At 38.0% G+C, this 17,974-nt stretch overlaps 1 protein-coding gene across 4 annotated transcripts in view; it reads left to right on the top strand.

Moving 5' to 3' along the window:
* Window positions 1-17,744, top strand: part of rsrc1 (arginine/serine-rich coiled-coil 1) — a 165,528-nt gene extending 147,784 nt beyond the window's left edge. For 3 of the 4 annotated variants that reach the window (XM_051862166.1, XM_051862167.1, XM_051862165.1), the window contains 3 exons: window positions 9,467-9,573; window positions 11,576-11,686; window positions 15,742-17,744. In XM_051862166.1, the coding sequence (XP_051718126.1) occupies window positions 9,467-9,573; window positions 11,576-11,686; window positions 15,742-15,834 (311 nt within the window). In that variant the 3' untranslated portion in view covers window positions 15,835-17,744. Of the gene's footprint in view, window positions 1-9,466; window positions 9,574-11,575; window positions 11,687-11,805; window positions 11,971-15,741 lie in introns of those variants that run through there. The other variant, XM_051862168.1, reaches the window with a different exon arrangement.
* Window positions 17,745-17,974: the final 230 nt, after the last annotated feature.

Genomic DNA, 17,974 nt, shown 5'->3' with positions numbered 1-17,974 from the left:
CCGAGCAAGTGTTTACAAAGCGAACGTGCAAAGATTAAGCCAAACGCCCTTTACAAAAAAAAAGGTAAAACAACGATGTCGGACGATTTTGAAGTTGGAGGACAAAATGAGTTTTTCGGCCTGCCGTGGTACTTCCGCCTACGTGACGTGTGACCTTTCCAACGTGATTACGTAATGTGTGGCGCATCGCAGAGCAGTGCAAGACAAGCATTTTTTGGTCAAAAAGTATATATTTTTTGTTTATTTTTTTTAGAAAATGACAGATCGTTTCGCTAGATAAGACCCTTATTCCTTGGCTGGGATCATGTAGAGCCCTTTGAAGCTGCACTGAAACTGCAATTTGGACCTTCAAGCCTTTGATCCCCAGTGAAGTCCACTATGTGGAGAAAAATCCTGGAAGGTTTTCCTCAAACGTAATTTCTTTGCAGCTGAAAAAAGAAAGACATAAACATCTTGAATGACATGGCGGTTAGTAAATTATCAGGAAATTTTAATTCTGAAGTGAACTCATCTTTAAGTGAATTACATGATCAATTATAATATTTATATTCTTGTTAATAAATGATAAATAAAAACATAACTTGCTTTAGGCCTGTCCTTCAATTATACTGATAAATCAGTCAGCATCAGTATCAGTACTGGTGTCAGTGACACTGGCCTTCATTCATAGTAATAAGTAAAAAGATGGCATGAAACATATTTAAAAATATCAAATATTTAAAATACTTTCTTTTTGAAGTTTTCACATTAATTTGGAGATTCATTGTGATTACAAGTTTTCAATGTTGGGTGCGATAAATTACAGTAATTTTTTTTTTTTTAATCGATCAACTGCCTTAGTATTAACAAAAGCATCAGCATGTATGTTTTGCTATATTCAACTCTCAGAAACAATGAAATCAGACTTTATTTTCTTTCAGTAAAGCAGAGTGCAAGGTTTTAAAATACTCATGGGTTATTTGCCCAAGACAGAGGTCACTGGGGCACTGTTCTTAATTAGCCAAATGAGTCAGCCCGCATTGTGGCAGTGACCTTCTCTGCAGTCAATTACGTGAAAACGACCCTCTGATTTGCAGGGTGAGTTACACTACAGCTCTGTGAAATAATGCTGATCATAAATATCTGTGAATCTGATTTGTTTGTCTTGCAGATAAGAATAAATGAGAGTTGCAGTATAGCGTAAAGCTCCGGTCTCATGAATGGAGAGGCTCTTAGTCTGCAAATCTTGCTGTTTTATGTCTGATGACATCATTTGTGTTTTAAAGGCTAACTCCAATTACGTAATTAGCCGGTTGGGTGTTTCCTTAATTATAGAGATGTTTGTGACGGAGCTGCTGACCAGCAAAACCTCAGAATGCTGCACTTTTTTTTCCTTCCCAGATCCCTTCATTCTCTTTCATCTTGTTGTTCATGTTAAAGTGACATTTGTTTGGCCGTGTCTCACACACACACAAACACACGCACACACACACACAAAGTAAACACACTTTTCTTTCTCATTATGGATCTGATGTGTTATGGGTCAGTTTTGACATTATGAGATAATAACGGGAAGCACATAGATGATGTTTTTCATTGTGCATTTGTATTTGCATTGACATGAACTGTAAATTATTTATACCAAAGTATGATTTTGTTATAAATCATGGATACATCTGTTTTAGCAGTAACTAATGTTAATGTATGCCATTTCATTGCCATTAGACAAGAACATCCATCTGTGTATGTTTACATATGCAGTTATGACCGAGCTGCAGCAGGTTTTTTGTGTATTCGAGCTAGAGTCTCCATCTCTCTGTCCGAGTATTCCAATATTTAATACAGACTGGTTCGATACCTTGCTTGTATTGCATTCATTGCACATCACCATTGTTTTTTAGAGCATGTGCATAGTGCTGAGGCCAATCGTAGTCCATTAATTTGCAATAAGCAGACTGGTATGATTTCAAAAAGACTAATTCTTGCATCAAACTCACCCTCATACAGTTCCAAACCTGTATGACTCCCTTTCTTCTGTAGAACATTAAAGGAGATATTTTGAGAAATGTGTCAAGTGTTTTTTTGTTTTTTTTTGTTGTTGGTGCAGTGGAAGTTAATGGTCACCAAAACTGTTTGTTTCCCAGTATTCTTCAAAATATCTTCATTTTTGTTCTGCAGCAGAAAGAAATTCATACAGGATTGGAACATGAAGGTTTATAAATGATGAAAGAATTTATTTTTCATTTTGGGAGGAATTATCCCATAAAGCAATTAAAGAGTAAAATTGCTGAAAATGTTTTGTGTTGAATCTATGTGCGAAAAACATAACATTAGCATGTTAAGAACAAATGTTTTTGTATGTTTGTATTAACACTGTGTATTAAAATCAAGCCACTTTAAAATCTCAAGTTTTTGTTTTTAAAATAACTACAGTAAATTGCATATTTATTAGCATTTACCTGTTACTGCCAACTATTGTTCAGCTATTATTAGGTTCTGCTATTAGTATTAGTATTACTTTCTGTTGAGAACATTAGTTAACACTTTCTAGAACACCTTAACATTAAACACTGTTAAAACCCAGCTCACTCACAGATCATCATTTTAAGTTTAGTTAGGGTTAAATTAGGGTTTGATTTGTGTGTTATTTGTGTGTGTTGTGTGATATTGAGTGGATAGCACCAGTTTCACCTATTTAAGCAGATTTGTGGATCACTTGCAAGCATGAGAGGTCTGCATTATCACAGTCATTGCAATGAAGAAACATAATAGGCAGGCATTATCAAGTCAACAGTATAATGAGCTAATCATATGAGCTTTTACCTGTATTATGCCATTCGTGCCACATTTAGAGATGAAAATGTGAAAATGCTTTAAACACTATTTGATCACATATTGATCATATATTCTTTTTTTGGTACTTTTGTACTGTCGGTTATTTCACTGCTTCCTCATGCATCCATGTAACATTGCGCTATGAACGGATGATTACATGCTACAAAATGTCACACTGATCCACAAATATTACAGTACAGTAATGCAGTTTTACACGGAATTGCTAAATTATTTGATGAGTAAGGGGGATTAACTTTAAATTAGGCATTAAACATCAAATTGTCTTGAATGAAAGTTGTAATTCCTGCTGGAAGCATCAGCCATCAGTGATATTGATAAAACCTCCACAAACCAATAATGCTTCATGCTGTAATGACTTCTTGCTTTAATACAATCCATATGCTGAAACTGATGCTGTTTCAGCAGGAAAAATAAGAAAATAAAGAAATGTTGTGTAGGATCATACAACAAAGTACAGGAAAAGTTTATGAAGAATTTGGTTGCTAGCTTTTGCTGTGTTTGTATTATTGCAGTCTGATGTATTTAGTTTGAAGCGTCATTATGGGACTAGGTTTGGGACTTCCTCAGCTTCCTTTGTGAGCAGATCATACATACATCTATTAGAGTGACTATTCCTGAGGAAATCCTCTGTCCTACAGCTAAATCCAATTGGGTTCCAGAGCATACTTCTCTCTGTCTCTCTCACACACATACTGCTTTAGACCCTTAGGGACATTAGCGGCATCTGGCATGAGCTAACATCAGCTCAGGATGGAGAGATTCACTTGTAGATGACCCATATCAAGTGAGACACATATCATATTGCTAAAGAATCTATTTATTTGGCCCACTTGTGGAGTGCGATCTGCTCCAAACATGGTCTGAGTGCGTGTTACTAGAAGGAGACATTGGCCATGATTGCAAACTCTCTTTGTTCATTGAGATCTCATTTGTCAAGGCAGAGAGCCGAGAGGGTATTAGTTAGTTAGCAAATATTGACATGCCACTTTGTTCGGGTAACTATCAATTGAAATCAGCAAATCAATGCTCCTAATAGCTGCTCATTACGCACTTGATGCATTTTCAGTGTTCGCATCAGCTTTGCCAGTCAATGCAGTCAAAAACTATTACTTGACCAGCAGCCAGACACGTTTTTCACCCAAAGCCTTCTCTAGCTTTGCATATGGAAATCTTTCGATCTTTTAGCTTGAACGAGGTGTAAATGAGTATATCTCACTGACATGCTGTATTTAAAAAGAATTAATGGAAGATTTTGGTGTCACACGTATCATCCTGCACGTGTAATTAAGTTAGCGCGTTGACCTTTCATCTAGGTTTCTTTTGTGACAAGCCAGCGCGCTCGATGCAAATCACAAAGGATTGAACAAAACCACATTTTCTCGTTCTGTCGTCGGCAGCACTCACACAAAGTCAAGCAGCATTCGTCGGGAGAGGATCTTTATTTAGACACCAGATCTTCCCAGATAAATAAAGACAGTGTTAATGGAAGAGGGGCGAGTCGGATGCGTGTCAGGGGTTTGCCCAGATAAATCATTAGATGGAAGGTTATTGGAAATGCAGGGAGATAAAAGACTGAAGAAGCCAGTAATTGCCTTAAAGATCAGACTACAAAGCATTAGCCTGGCTTTTACAAGGCCAGTCGGCAACAAAAGAGTCGTAATTTATGAGCTCAGCGTAAAAGAATAGCATAATTGCATTAAAAATTAATGCTAATGAGGTCTAAAATGGGGAAGGTGGTTATTATGAAAGTTTGTATTCATCTTCTTTGGCCTGAATGATGGCTAGTGGCTTGATTAATGGCTTAATTTCTATCAATTAGCTGTGCCAAAAATAAATAAATAAATCTATCCACAGAGACGGGGCTAAATTGAGTATTGAATTACATATCTTAGCCTGATGCTGAGAGGGGGGCCAGATTCCGGTTTACCATAGAGGGAATGTCAATGTGTGTTTAACAATTAGTTCAACTTTTTGCGTGTTTGTAAATGCACATAGATTGAAATGTGAATTTATGTATTTTATGTGATCTAGGTAGATTTATATCAGTGGTTCTCAACTTGGCAGCTGGGCCTAGTCATGGTCTGGCCTGGTGTCTTTTTTTTTTTTTTTTTTTTTTTGCTTATGTAAAGTAAATTAATTAAAACTCCATGGCCATATTATAATGACACCAAGTTTTAAAATATTGTATCAGGTAGAAATTGTGAGTAAGGAATATATGTATTATACAAATGACTGGAAAGTCATGGAACTTTTGAATATTGTTGTGAGCAATGGGGGGTTTTGAAGTCAAAAAGGTTGAGAACTGCTGAGCTAGATTATTTCCAGCAATCACATAAACACAGCTGTGCCAGTGCATGTGAGAGGTCCTCAGGTTTTTCCATATATATTATGTGTGTATTTGCGTGTTTTATTTTATTGCAAGCATCTTAATAGACTTTTCATTCTCAATCAGTGCAGTGCCATCATTAGGTCTTGTTTTGCCTGCTCATGACATTCAAAAGCACCTTTGAATTTGCGGCCATTTGAGACCAACCACCTGATGATGGGCAGTTACTGCTTTAATTATTCCATCAGTGATGAGAGCTGTTGTAATTTTGCTCATGGAAGTAAGGCATTCAATTATGGGAATTAATCAGACACAGTGAGTTTTGCGTTCACTTTCCTCTGGTATCCTTGATGAACGTGCTTGCTGGCGCATTCCTATAGGACATTGAGTTGTTGAACATCGCCCTCTTGTGGTTTCCTGTTGCCACATGCACAACGAGCAGTCCTGCCTTCTGGAGAGGACCATTTGTTTGATTTTAACATACTTGGAAGTGGAGAGACTGCTATTAAGAGTCCGTATTTAAGGGCATTTAATCATGCTGGGTATCTTGGCGGTGTCTGGTGTTCTTTGTTTCACAAATCTAGGTTTCTTTTTAATTTATTCACATCTTTACATCCAAATCTACATTCATTCAGGTTAAAAAAAAAAAAAACAACCAATCATCAGTTGTATCCATTTAGGCCTTTAGGGCAATAAGAAAAAAAAAACATACTTCAAAATAACAAAATCCCATGCCATCTCTCTCTCTCTTTCTGTGGTTAAGACTGCTATAAGGCTTGTGTAATGCAGCGACAATGGACTCTAAATTAATTTTGTGGATAATGTGTCAATATTAAATGTCAACTTTGACCTGGCCTTGTGCTGATCGTGTCTGGCAGAGATGTCTCTCCGACAGCGCTATCGATTTTCTGCTATCTGCTCGGTACGGGCCCCTCTCTCAAAGTCCATTATTTTTGATTTTCCTATGAAATACATATCTTTCCTCACTGACATCTGACAAACAGCATATGGAAGTCATTTTATCTACCAATAATGTGTTTGTCAAAAAGTATGAGGCATTAATGGAGTTCCGGGCCAAGGATAGGTTGTCACAGATATATGTGGGTGGGCTTGTGTGTTTGTGTCTATGTATCAGTCATTAAGATGTTCAGTACACACACACACAGGAGTAATAAGTGTGTGATTGCGAGCCAGTGGACTGCTGTCATCTTAAGGACAGGCTGTAAACTTCTTGAGGATATTGCGCCTCCGCTTTGCCTCATGCTCAAGTATGTTTTTTTTTTTTTTGAGAAGGCGAAGTTTGTGTTATCACTATGTATGGACACACACATACATGCCTGAAAAAACCACCAGTAGCTCATTTTACTGCAAGTTTGTTTCTCAGAGCATGTTTATGACATCTTATGTTAGCACTGACATGCGTTTGTATTTGTGTGTGTGTACGCACTTTCAGTGACAATAACTATGTCTATAAGTATGTTACTTGAATGAAGCTAGATACTTATTAGAATCAGTGTTTTAATTTTCTCTGTAGACATTTTCCAACTGTTTGCTAAGAAAGAATGACAGTGTTACAGTGTTTAAGTTGTTCATAAGCCAGATGATAAGACAAACACTAAAAGCTGAGTGCACGTGTGTGTGTGTGTGTGTGTGTGTGTGTGTGTGTGAGAGAGAGAGAGAGAGAGAGAGAGAGAGAGAGAGTGTGTGTTTCTGCTAACAGAGAAAACCAGAGCAAATATTCATTTATTCATTAAACGAGCAGAGCAAGAAGATGTGTTGTGACAGTTGCTCCCTGGCAGTTAATGGATTAAATTAATTCCTCTCATTAGCACAGGGATCTCTCTCTCTCTCTCTCTCTCTCTCTCTCTCTCTCTCTCTCTGTGTGTGTGTGTGTGTGTGTGTGTGTGTGTGTGTGTTTGCACGCCAAAGCATTCTTTCTGCCTAATAGTGTTTGTTTATGAGCATTTTTGCATGCATATGTGTGGAGAGAGATTAAATTGTGGGTGAATCAGTAATACATTGTGTTTTATGTTTTAGAATGTCTTAATTTAGCAATATCACACAAACAAGCGCACCAATGTTCTGACAGCAATCAGCAATCAGAGTTTATATTCAGACTGACAGCATGATTTCGAGTTTGATGTTGCTTTAATACAACAGGTCAATAAACAAGAAGTTAATATGGAGTAGCTTAAGTTTTTTAGACACAATATAGCTAGTTTTATCTGTTTATGAGAATAGTTCCAAACAAATTCACTGCAGGTCTTTAGTTCCTGAATGAATGAGTAGAGTGAGAGAAATGGGCATATGGACTGACAAGATTTTAACTACTGATCTCTAAGTACGGAATTCTAAACTATAATTAGAAGTTTAAGCGTGCATATCAGTACGCCCAACCACCAGAGGACGTCAACAACTGACAGCCGATAACTTGACCAGACATGACAAGGTATGCTGTGTATCAGTCCGACCTATATATATATATATATATATATATATATATATGTGTATATGTGTAATTATATAAGTATATGTGTAATTATGTAAGTATGTAATTATGAAGGGAATATTAATCATTGGCATATGTATCTCTTAATATGATTAATAGGAGAACTTGATTTGAATACAATATACATCAAATACCATAATAAGAGCCTGTGATACTATAATTCATTAAGATTTCAGTCTGTTTACCATGCATCATTTTGCTCGGAATGACAACATACATGCTTGGAAACACAAGTTGCACATCTTCATGCCCATATGGCTGTTTTTTAATGAGTTATGAAGCGTTACTTTTTAATTTTTTGACCAGCATCCACTTCAGACTCTTGGAGAACTTAAGAAAGAAGAAGAATTAAAGAGCGGACTGGACAGCACAACTTGTTGGCTTTTTACTAGTCAATTCCCATAGAAATATGTTATGTTCAACATTTTGTTAGAATAGGTTAAGTTTACAAAGCATTTTTTTTTTTTTTTTTTTTTGGTAATTTCATGTTTTAGGTAAATTAATGTTAAAAAAAACATTGAACCTTCTGCATTAAGACACTGGTTTAATGACAAGATGTTATTGATTTTTATGAAGACAATGAATCACTGTACAAGGTGAATTAAGTTCTGTGTGCATAGCTTACAAAGCATAAATCTGTATTCAGAATGAACACTTTGACATTTGCAAGTGTCCTACATATGTTATAATGCCTTGTCCATCATCAGGTCTGATGTTCGCTTCAATACTGTGTAATAATTATGAACATCACCCACTTTCACTTTGAATAAGCAGCATATATTCTCAACTCTAAACAAATAACCTGACTGTACAGTACAGTCTACGGACCTACAGTAAAAGCTGTTTGGTTGGGTAACATTTAGTTAGTGAAATCAGTGGCTTCAATGTTATGATGCCATGAGCAATCAAGTTATTATAGATCAACATATCTACATCATCTTCTGAGACCAACATTTCTGACAATATCTCTATATACGGAATCACATTTCAAGTTACATCCACAGTCTATTCTGACTTCTGTTCAGTATGTTTTCTAAGTCATCTTTTTTCATGTAATGTGTGATCATTTCCGTTTATCCATCCATCTTGGTTTTACACTGTAATTAATTAAATTAATTCATTTCACTCAAATATTCAATGAAACAGTTCATTATACTTAATAGGGAAAAGTTGAACAAAATCTGATTATATTAAACAATGTGTAGCAGCAGATTTCTAGATCCCAGCATGCTTTGTGTCAGACTGTATAAGGGGAATAAATGTGGAAATAAAGTTTTATTTTGCAAAAGATTTATATAAAGATGTGTTAATGTTTAATGTTCTGTTATATTTTGGAATTTGAGCTATGGTGACATAACACAACATAGGCTTTTTCAAACCAACATCAGTGTTTTTTGTTTGTTTGTTTGATTTTTTTTTTTTTTTTTTTTTTGGACAAGCTTTCCTTCCTGTTTCTTTCACTCACCATCTGCTTTTCTTAAGTATTCTATTTTCCCCCATTTTTAGTGTTCTTGCTTGTTTAGACAGTATGCTGTTCTTTTGCTGGAGTCTGGTGGTATACTGACATACTGAACCTGGGCGAAAGAGAGGGGGAATGGTATCAGGACACAACCTGCATCCCCATTGTTTTTATGTGTTATGAACATAAACATGTGCACTACCGGCTCAACAGTATCCATTAGATTGAGACCAATCCATCAGCATGATGTTTTTCTGTTCCTGTGGTTTGTGACCAATTGACCTGCCCAGATGACCTCTCGTCTGTCCACTCACCGCTCTGTTTTTTGTTCTTCTAGAGGAATTATCTCTTGCGGAGCAGGTGAGGAGGATAAAGGATATCGAGGCCATTGAGAGTGACTCCTTTGTTCCTCAGGCTTTCAAATCATCTCGGGATGCCACCAAGGTACATCTCTCGCTCTCTCCCTCTCTATTCTTTTTGCCTTCCTTCTCATATCTATATATTCTTTTATTTGATTTCCTTTCGCCGAGTTATGTACTGTTTGTCTGCAGATGAAATGATTCCCATTAAATTCCGTTTGCTCTGTGGCACCTGTCCACTTGAGCTCGGGCTCTTGAAAAGCATCTGCCCGTTGGTGGGCCACACCGGGCCTTGTTCACTCTCTCCACAGAGAGCTTTACTGAATCTGGTCCCGCCAGCATTCACATTTACCGCTCAAATTAGATTACTAACAAATGCTCACAGATCTCTGTGGTCTGAGACAAAAGGTGACAGTTGAAATGAGCCTGTATGATAGATTACAGCCCAGAAGGGCCAGGCGCTCTCCCGTGCTGATCTCAGGTCTGTCTGTGCAGACTTCAGTGCTCCACTGAGAATGGCTGAACTGATGCTAGAGCAGCACTTAACATCACTATACTTACATGTTTTTTTTTTTGTTTTGTTTTTTTCTGAATGCACAAACAGCTCTGTAGATAGAGCAATAAAAGCTCAATCTAAATAAAACGGAGGACATTCTTTGGACAAACACAAATACACATAGCCACACAATAACACACATTTGATTCTTTCAATAATTTCCATTAGATGTAATTGGATGCTCTGAGCTCAGATAAAGCAGCTATACTTTGCAGCCAACTCTCACTTAACAGACCATGGCCTTGACATTAGAGACAGGAATCTGGTAGGCCTGTGTTGGATACAGATGTTATAAAGGACAAGAGACTGCAGATGCCTTCTGCAAGAGTTATGATTATACTGCCATCATTTGTTCACGGATAGAATTGCACTCAACGTCTCACTGTCTTTACAAGGACAATCCCCTTGGACTAACCAGCAGATAAGTGTCTGCTCAACTTTACTCTGGTTCAAGAATGACTCATTATGGCGTGCAAACCCTTAACCTTTCAGCTGCACCCGCTAACTCCAGTTTAAATGGGTCAATGAAATTTAACTTAGCCCATTGAACTCACTTCCTTCTCAGTACAAAATAAGCATTATTAAAAGCTGAAAAAAGATGCCAAAAACAGCAGCATAAAGCCTGTTTAAATCAAACTGATAGTTCACTCAAAGATGAAAATGCTGTCATCATTTACTCACCCTCATGTCGTTCCAAACCTGTATGACTTTCTCCCAATGGAACACAAAAGAAGATATTTTGAAGAATGCTGGTAACCAAACAGTTTTAGTTTCTCAAAATATCTTCTTTTGTGCTCCACAAATACGTATAAAGTGAGACAGAATTTCGGTCCCGCTTTGTATTAGGTGTCTTTAACTGCTATGTACTTACATTTAAATGAATCATTTGATACAATGCACTTATTGTGTACATACATGTTTTTACATTGTACTTATTTTAAAAATACCTGCATGTAATTACATCTGTAATTAATTTCTGTAATTACATTCATAATTACACTGTTGACCCATCCCTTACACCTTAACCCACCCTTAAACCTACCCATACCACCAAACCTGTCCCTAACTTTACCCGTATCCCACTTCAGTAGCAGCAAAAGTGTTTTGCAAAATACGAACCCAATAAGTACATTGTTCTCATTTTTTATGTAAGTACATACTAGTTATGGCCACCTAATATAAAATGGAACTGAATTTCCATTTTTAGCTCTAACCCTAACCAAACAAGCTAATCATGGTGTTCAGAATTAGACAGGTGTGTTTAACTAGGGTTGGAACTAAAGTCTGCAGGCCACTGCCAAGACTGCAGTTAAAGAAAAGGTGTCAATTTTATTTTATTTTTTTTAAATTATAGATTATTTTTGGCACCAAAAACAGTGGACCTCATAAGAATAAAATATGATAGCATTTCTTTTTAACTTTCAAAGTGGGGGTTTATTTGAATGTTTGGAATGATGGAAACATGAGCGCTCTGTGTGATTTCTCAGGGTTGTTGTAAAAAACAACAATGAACACCTATGTTTATTCATAGGTGACTGAAGCTTCAGAGATCAAGAAAGAGGCAGAAACCATAAAAGAGGAAGTCACCATTCTGCCCACCTCCATCACATACAATGACAGCGACACCCTGGCTCACCCCAATGTAAGAGTGTGTTTTTTATGTGTAACTACTTAAAGGATTAGTTCACTTCAGAATTCGAATTTCCTGATAATTTACTCACCACCATGTCATCCAAGATGTTTATGTCTTTCTTTCTTCAGTCAAAAAGAAATGAAGGTTTTTGAGGAAAACATTGCAGGATTTTTGTGGACTTCAACGGTTTGAAGGTCCAAACTACAGTTTCAGTGCAGCTTCAAAGGGCTCTACACAATCCCAGACAAGGAATAAGGGTCTTATCTAGCGAAACGATTGGTCATTTTCTAAAAATAATAAAAATGTATATACTTTATAACTACAAATGCTCGCCACGTGATGTACCACACATTACGTAATCACATTGGAAAGGTCACGCATGAGACGTAGGCGGAAGTACCGATCCAGTGTCTACAAAGTGAACGTGCAAAGACTAAGTAAGTCAAAGAGTCTTTTCAAAAAAAGGTAAAACAACGATGTTGGACGATTTTGAAGTTGGAGGAGAAAATGAGATGGAGTTTTCACCCTATCGTGGTGCTTCCACCAACATCACGCGTGACCTTTCCAACGTGATTATGTAATGCGTGGCGCATCAAAGAGCAGTGCGAGACGAGCATTTGTGGTTAAAAAGTGTGTGTGTGTGTGTGTGTGTATATATATATATATATACAGTGGGTACGGAAAGTATTCAGACCCCCTTAAATTTTTCACTCTTTGTTATATTGCAGCCATTTGCTAAAATCATTTAAGTTCATTTTTTTTCCTCATTAATGTACACACAGCACCCCATATTGACAGAAAAACACAGAATTGTTGACATTTTTGCAGATTTATTAAAAAAGAAAAACTGAAATATCACATGGTCCTAAGTATTCAGACCCTTTGCTCAGTATTTAGTAAAAGCACCCTTTTGATCTAATACAGCCATGAGTCTTTTTAGGAAAGATGCAACAAGTTTTTCACACCTGGATTTGGGGATCCTCTGCCATTCCTCCTTGCAGATCCTCTCCAGTTCTGTCAGGTTGGATGGTAAACGTTGGTGGACAGCCATTTTTAGGTCTCTCCAGAGATGCTCAATTAGGTTTAAGTCAGGGCTCTGGCTGGGCCATTCAAGAACAGTCACGGAGTTGTTGTGAAGCCACTCCTTCATTATTTTAGCTGTGTGCTTAGGGTCATTGTCTTGTTGGAAGGTAAACCTTTGGCCCAGTCTGAGGTCCTGAGCACTCTGGAGAAGGTTTTCGTCCAGGATATCCCTGTACTTGGCCGCATTCATCTTTCCCTTGATTGCAACCAGTCGTCCTGTCCCTGCAGCTGAAAAACACCCCCACAGCATGATGCTGCCACCACCATGCTTCACTGTTGGGACTGTATTGGACAGGTGATGAGCAGTGCCTGGTTTTCTCCACACATATCGCTTAGAATTAAGGCCAAAAAGTTCTATCTTGGTCTCATCAGACCAGAGAATCTTATTTCTCACCATCTTAGCAAACTCCATGCGGGCTTTCATGTGTCTTGCACTGAGGAGAGGCTTCCGTCGGGCCACTCTGCCATAAAGCCCCGACTGGTGGAGGGCTGCAGTGATGGTTGACTTTCTACAACTTTCTCCCATCTCCCGACTGCATCTCTGGAGCTCAGCCACAGTGATCTTTGGGTTCTTCTTTACCTCTCTCACCAAGGCTCTTCTCCCCCGATAGCTCAGTTTGGCCGGACGGCCAGCTCTAGGAAGGGTTCTGGTTGTCCCAAACGTCTTCCATTTAAAGATTATGGAGGCCACTGTGCTCTTAGGAATCTTAAGTGCAGCAGAAATTTTTTGTAACCTTGGCCAGATCTGTGCCTTGCCACAATTCTGTCTCTGAGCTCTTCAGGCAGTTCCTTTGACCTCATGATTCTCATTTGCTCTGACATGCACTGTGAGCTGTAAGGTCTTATATAGACAGGTGTGTGGCTTTCCTAATCAAGTCCAATCAGTATAATCAAACACAGCTGGACTCAAATGAAGGTGTCGAACCTTATATATATATATATATTTATTTTTTTTATTTTTTTATTTTTTATCGTTTCACTAGATAAGATTTGTTCCTCATCTAGGATCATGTAGAGCCCTTTGGAGCTGCACTGAAATTTCTTTCCGACTGAAGAAAGAAAGACAAACATCTTGGATGACATAAGGGTGAGTAAATTATCAGGAAATCTGAATTCTGAAGTGAACTAATCCTTTAACCATATTAACCATAGTATATTTTTGTTGTTGTTATTGCTTGTTAAAAAACAGAATGTGTGATTGTTAAAATTGGAAAGTCTTTCGAATAAAAAAAAAGAAAAGAAAAAAAGTATGCATAATTGACATCAAATAAGACATTTGTGTCGTAGGCCTTACATCCAAAGTTACAATAAGCTTCCCAGAAGGCCTCCGATCAATATTTCTATTCTCCCAAGACATATTTCCCCCCACCCTTGTAGAAATTGCCTATTTCAGAAGCTCCACTTCTTGACAACCCACACAGGGCCCTTCTTATGCACCCTCAGTAATATTCGCAGACAGAATTTCCTATGAAAGTGCGCTCCATCTCTCTCACTCGGCAAACTGGGTTATGTGTGACTGATGCAGATGAGCTCGACAGGCTGATCTATTGCAGCAATATGCCCAAGGCGAGAGAGCCCTGATCACCAGTAATGATTCAATCATTTAGCCACCACCACTTACTGTATCTACTGTAATTTCAAACTCGTTAGCTGCGCTTCGCTAGGTGCGTTAAGAGTCAGAGGAGGCTCGTTGTCGTGTCGCAGAATCGCCTACAAAAGATAACGTGCAGGGAACCAGGCGACATACACCCTCAGTCTATTAACGCTACACGTGCACGTGTTTCCCAGTCAAACAGAGACCCCGCAATGAATGCTACGGGCGGACCCTAACCCGATGTAAATGACACACTTATAATGCGCACGCACATCCGCGTGCAGCGGGATGGAAGTGATCAGTCTTTCCAAAGCGTAGATTTGATTTCATGCCTCTCGTGTTTTTTGGATGAAGGAAATGAGTGATGAGTGTTGGAGAAGAATCCGGAACTTCCAAACTTAAGGAACTCATAAGCACAACTAATGTGGGAATCACTCAAATTCTCCCTTTATGCTGACATCCGAATCAACCGCGTGTATTACCCTGTCTGATGTGTTTATGATGCAATACCATTTACACTTTCTCCAAATCTAATCACAGCTGTGATTGTCCTATATTAAGCCAACTGAGACAATTAGAGAGCAGACTTGGAATCCATTAGAAACCAATAGGAAAGATTTGTTTCAAAAGGGTTACTTACATTGCAGATCTATAACATCAGTAAACCTTGGCCAAATCCAGACATTTTCTCGCTTCTGAGGGGAGTAAACAACAAGAGAGATTTAAATCACGTGCATGCAGACAGTAGTAGACAGTCTCAGATTACAAACTGTGGACACCGATTATCCGATCTCAGTAAGATTCTCCTGCATGGCTGGATGAGGGCTCCGGATCATTCACTTGTACTTTGCAATGTTTACTATAATGATATCCTATTTATTATGCATTTCTATATTTATTTTCAGTTCATAAAAAAGAGATCAATATACTTCAATCATCACTTCAATTACATTCATCTTCCCAATTAATCATAACAGCATTGATACATATTTATATTTTCTGTTGTTCTGCCTAATGAAGACACCAGTCTTGAAACAATCCCTGTGATCACAGCAGTATGTGAATCCTCAGTTGTTGTTTTTTTTTCAGTGTTTCACTAAAAACAACAGATAAGTATTTTCAGTATTCACATCATAATCAGAATATTAAGGAAAAAACTACAATATATTAAAAATAAATTTCCGTTCTTCAATTCTGAAGGAAAAGTCTGAGAAAGTTTTTATTCTCTCATCTCTTAGCAGATGACTCAGAATTTGGCACAATAGCGTTTTGGCTGTCCTTGTAGTGATACTGTATGATGGACAGAGTTGTAAAGTTCTTTGGAAGTTCATTGGAATATAATAGTCTAAATGAATTGAACTGAACTGGCTCTCTTACTCTCTTGCAGCTGTTCATGGATAAAGAGGAGGCAGAGAGGTTGTGGTTGAACAGACTGATTTCTCTGCGTCAGGAGAGACTCATGGGGAGTCCGGTATCCTGACGACACCCAGCTTCTTGAGACCTCCAAACCAATGTGGATGTGAACTTAGTTTTAGCCTCTGTAATTCCAACATATCTCAAAAAGGAGCAAGTGCACCACCTGCTGGTTTCTATGTGAAATATGTTCCAAAATTAAATTTCAGCATGTGCTTATTCTAAATCTTTGCTGGTTTGTTTGTTTTACTTTATATTAACTGATAATGATAGTAGTCTTAGGGTTTTTTTTACACATACTTTGTCCTCTAGATCTTTTTTTTTTTTTTTTTCAGTTTTAAGCTGACATCCTTCTCATCAACATGAATGTATGACAATAATATGTAGTGTGTGCTAGTTTTTTTGTTTTTAATGACCTTGTTGTAATTCTTGGACAGAACTTGTGTTGTAGTAATTAAACAGTTTAAAATTTGACCAGTTGAAAGTGCAGCCACTTATATGAACTCAGTTTTAGGAAAGAATGGCTACATGAAAACGTTTTGAAAATTCTCTGTACAGTTTCTGCACCAAGTTGCCTGAGCGTTTGCAGTTTTTACAGCTATGGGCAGTAGGCATTGTTTTCTTTGCATGAGCTGTAATTCATGACCAGGCTTTTGTAACTGACTTGAGTATACAGGTTAAGAGAGGTGAAGTGAGATATACTAATGAATCTTCATACATATCAGAGACCCAAGAAAAGACAGCTAGGTGGTTTCAGCAAGGATGAGTTTGAGCAGGATCTAGTTGTAGCAGTAAAACTTAAATTAGCAAACACTCAGGAGGGAGTTCAAGACGAAGGAACAGAACAACCACTTAAGAGACATTCTAATAGACATAAGAACGGACAAGGAATTTAACTGAACAGGGAGTATATATACACAGACTAAATGAGTGAATTAACAAGAGGCAGATGGACACAATAGGTTGATATGATAACTAGGTCAACTTAGGAAGTAAACACAGGAACTGGGAACACATAAATCTAAACCAAATCAGAACGTAAACCTGACAGTATCCATAGGGCAATCCAGCCAAAAATGCTCAAGGAGTATTCAAGGAGATCCCTTGGTGGCTTGTGTCGGATGCTACTTCATTCTGCAAACCCTTAATTTAGGCAGTTCCTTTGTGAAATTAGAAGAGGTGTGATTTGGAATAAAACTGCAACATTTATCTCCAAACATGGTACACAGACATCCTCTTTCTGCTAATTAGAAGTCTAAAGCAATTCTATTTTGCATAGTCATGTTACTAGTTCCGTCCATCTACTCGTGCAGATAAGTTAAAGCCTTATTTGTGTAATTAATCCTGTAGTAAATATAACTGATCCACTCTGTATTCTTATTGGGAGTCAACCACAATAGGATGGTTTCCAGTCCTAAAGCAATTTCATTTCTAACTTTGCACAGCCTCAGCTTCATCTTACAGACAGACCTCTCTAACCCCATCTAAGTGCTACAGTATATAATTAAGCTGGTCAGATGAGGGTCAATATAAGTTCCCTGATGTCCCCTAGACTTTCATTGGGTTGAGGACTTAATTGTATATATACATACAATTGACATTGACAAGCTATTTTACAGATGTGATTATTATATATAAAAATAATAATTAGCAGTTGAATTTCATAGTTTGTGCTCTGTTGTTAAGCAAGCTTCTCCATCCTGCATAATTAATCGCTTCAGCAGCACCTCCTCGGGCAGCCACTGGAGCTCCTTCGTGCTGCCCGGCCTCCTTAGCACCACAAGCCCCCTCAGCAGCAAGGGCTCTTGGATAGCATTTCCCTCCTTCCTCCAGGGTTTTGGCACCAGTGTAGCAAAGATCATAGTTCAGGGAAGAAGTATGTGGGAACCGGCAAACATATAATGTAAAGTTTAATCACCAAAACAAAACATGTAATAAAACAACAAAATAAAATGTCCCTGGTACTTTCTCACCTTCCATTGTCGTCTTTTCTCCTTTTTTCCTTCCGGAGCTCCTCCATGGGATTTGAGACCATTCTGTCTCGCAGGTGTCACCTATTTTCAATCTCCCCACCGGCCTCACTGCTCGACCCCACCCTGCTTCACCACACTCAGTCCTAGTTGAAGGGACGCTGCACTGACAAATCAGTGTATGACATAGTACCGCAAGAGCGATTCAAAAGCATACAGATCCACCTGCTCTCTAAT

This window comes from Ctenopharyngodon idella, chromosome 15 (genome assembly GCF_019924925.1).
Source record: "Ctenopharyngodon idella isolate HZGC_01 chromosome 15, HZGC01, whole genome shotgun sequence".
NCBI lineage: Eukaryota > Metazoa > Chordata > Actinopteri > Cypriniformes > Xenocyprididae > Ctenopharyngodon > Ctenopharyngodon idella.
Note: the sequence above shows the minus strand (reverse complement) of the source record. Positions and strands in the feature narration are given on the sequence as shown.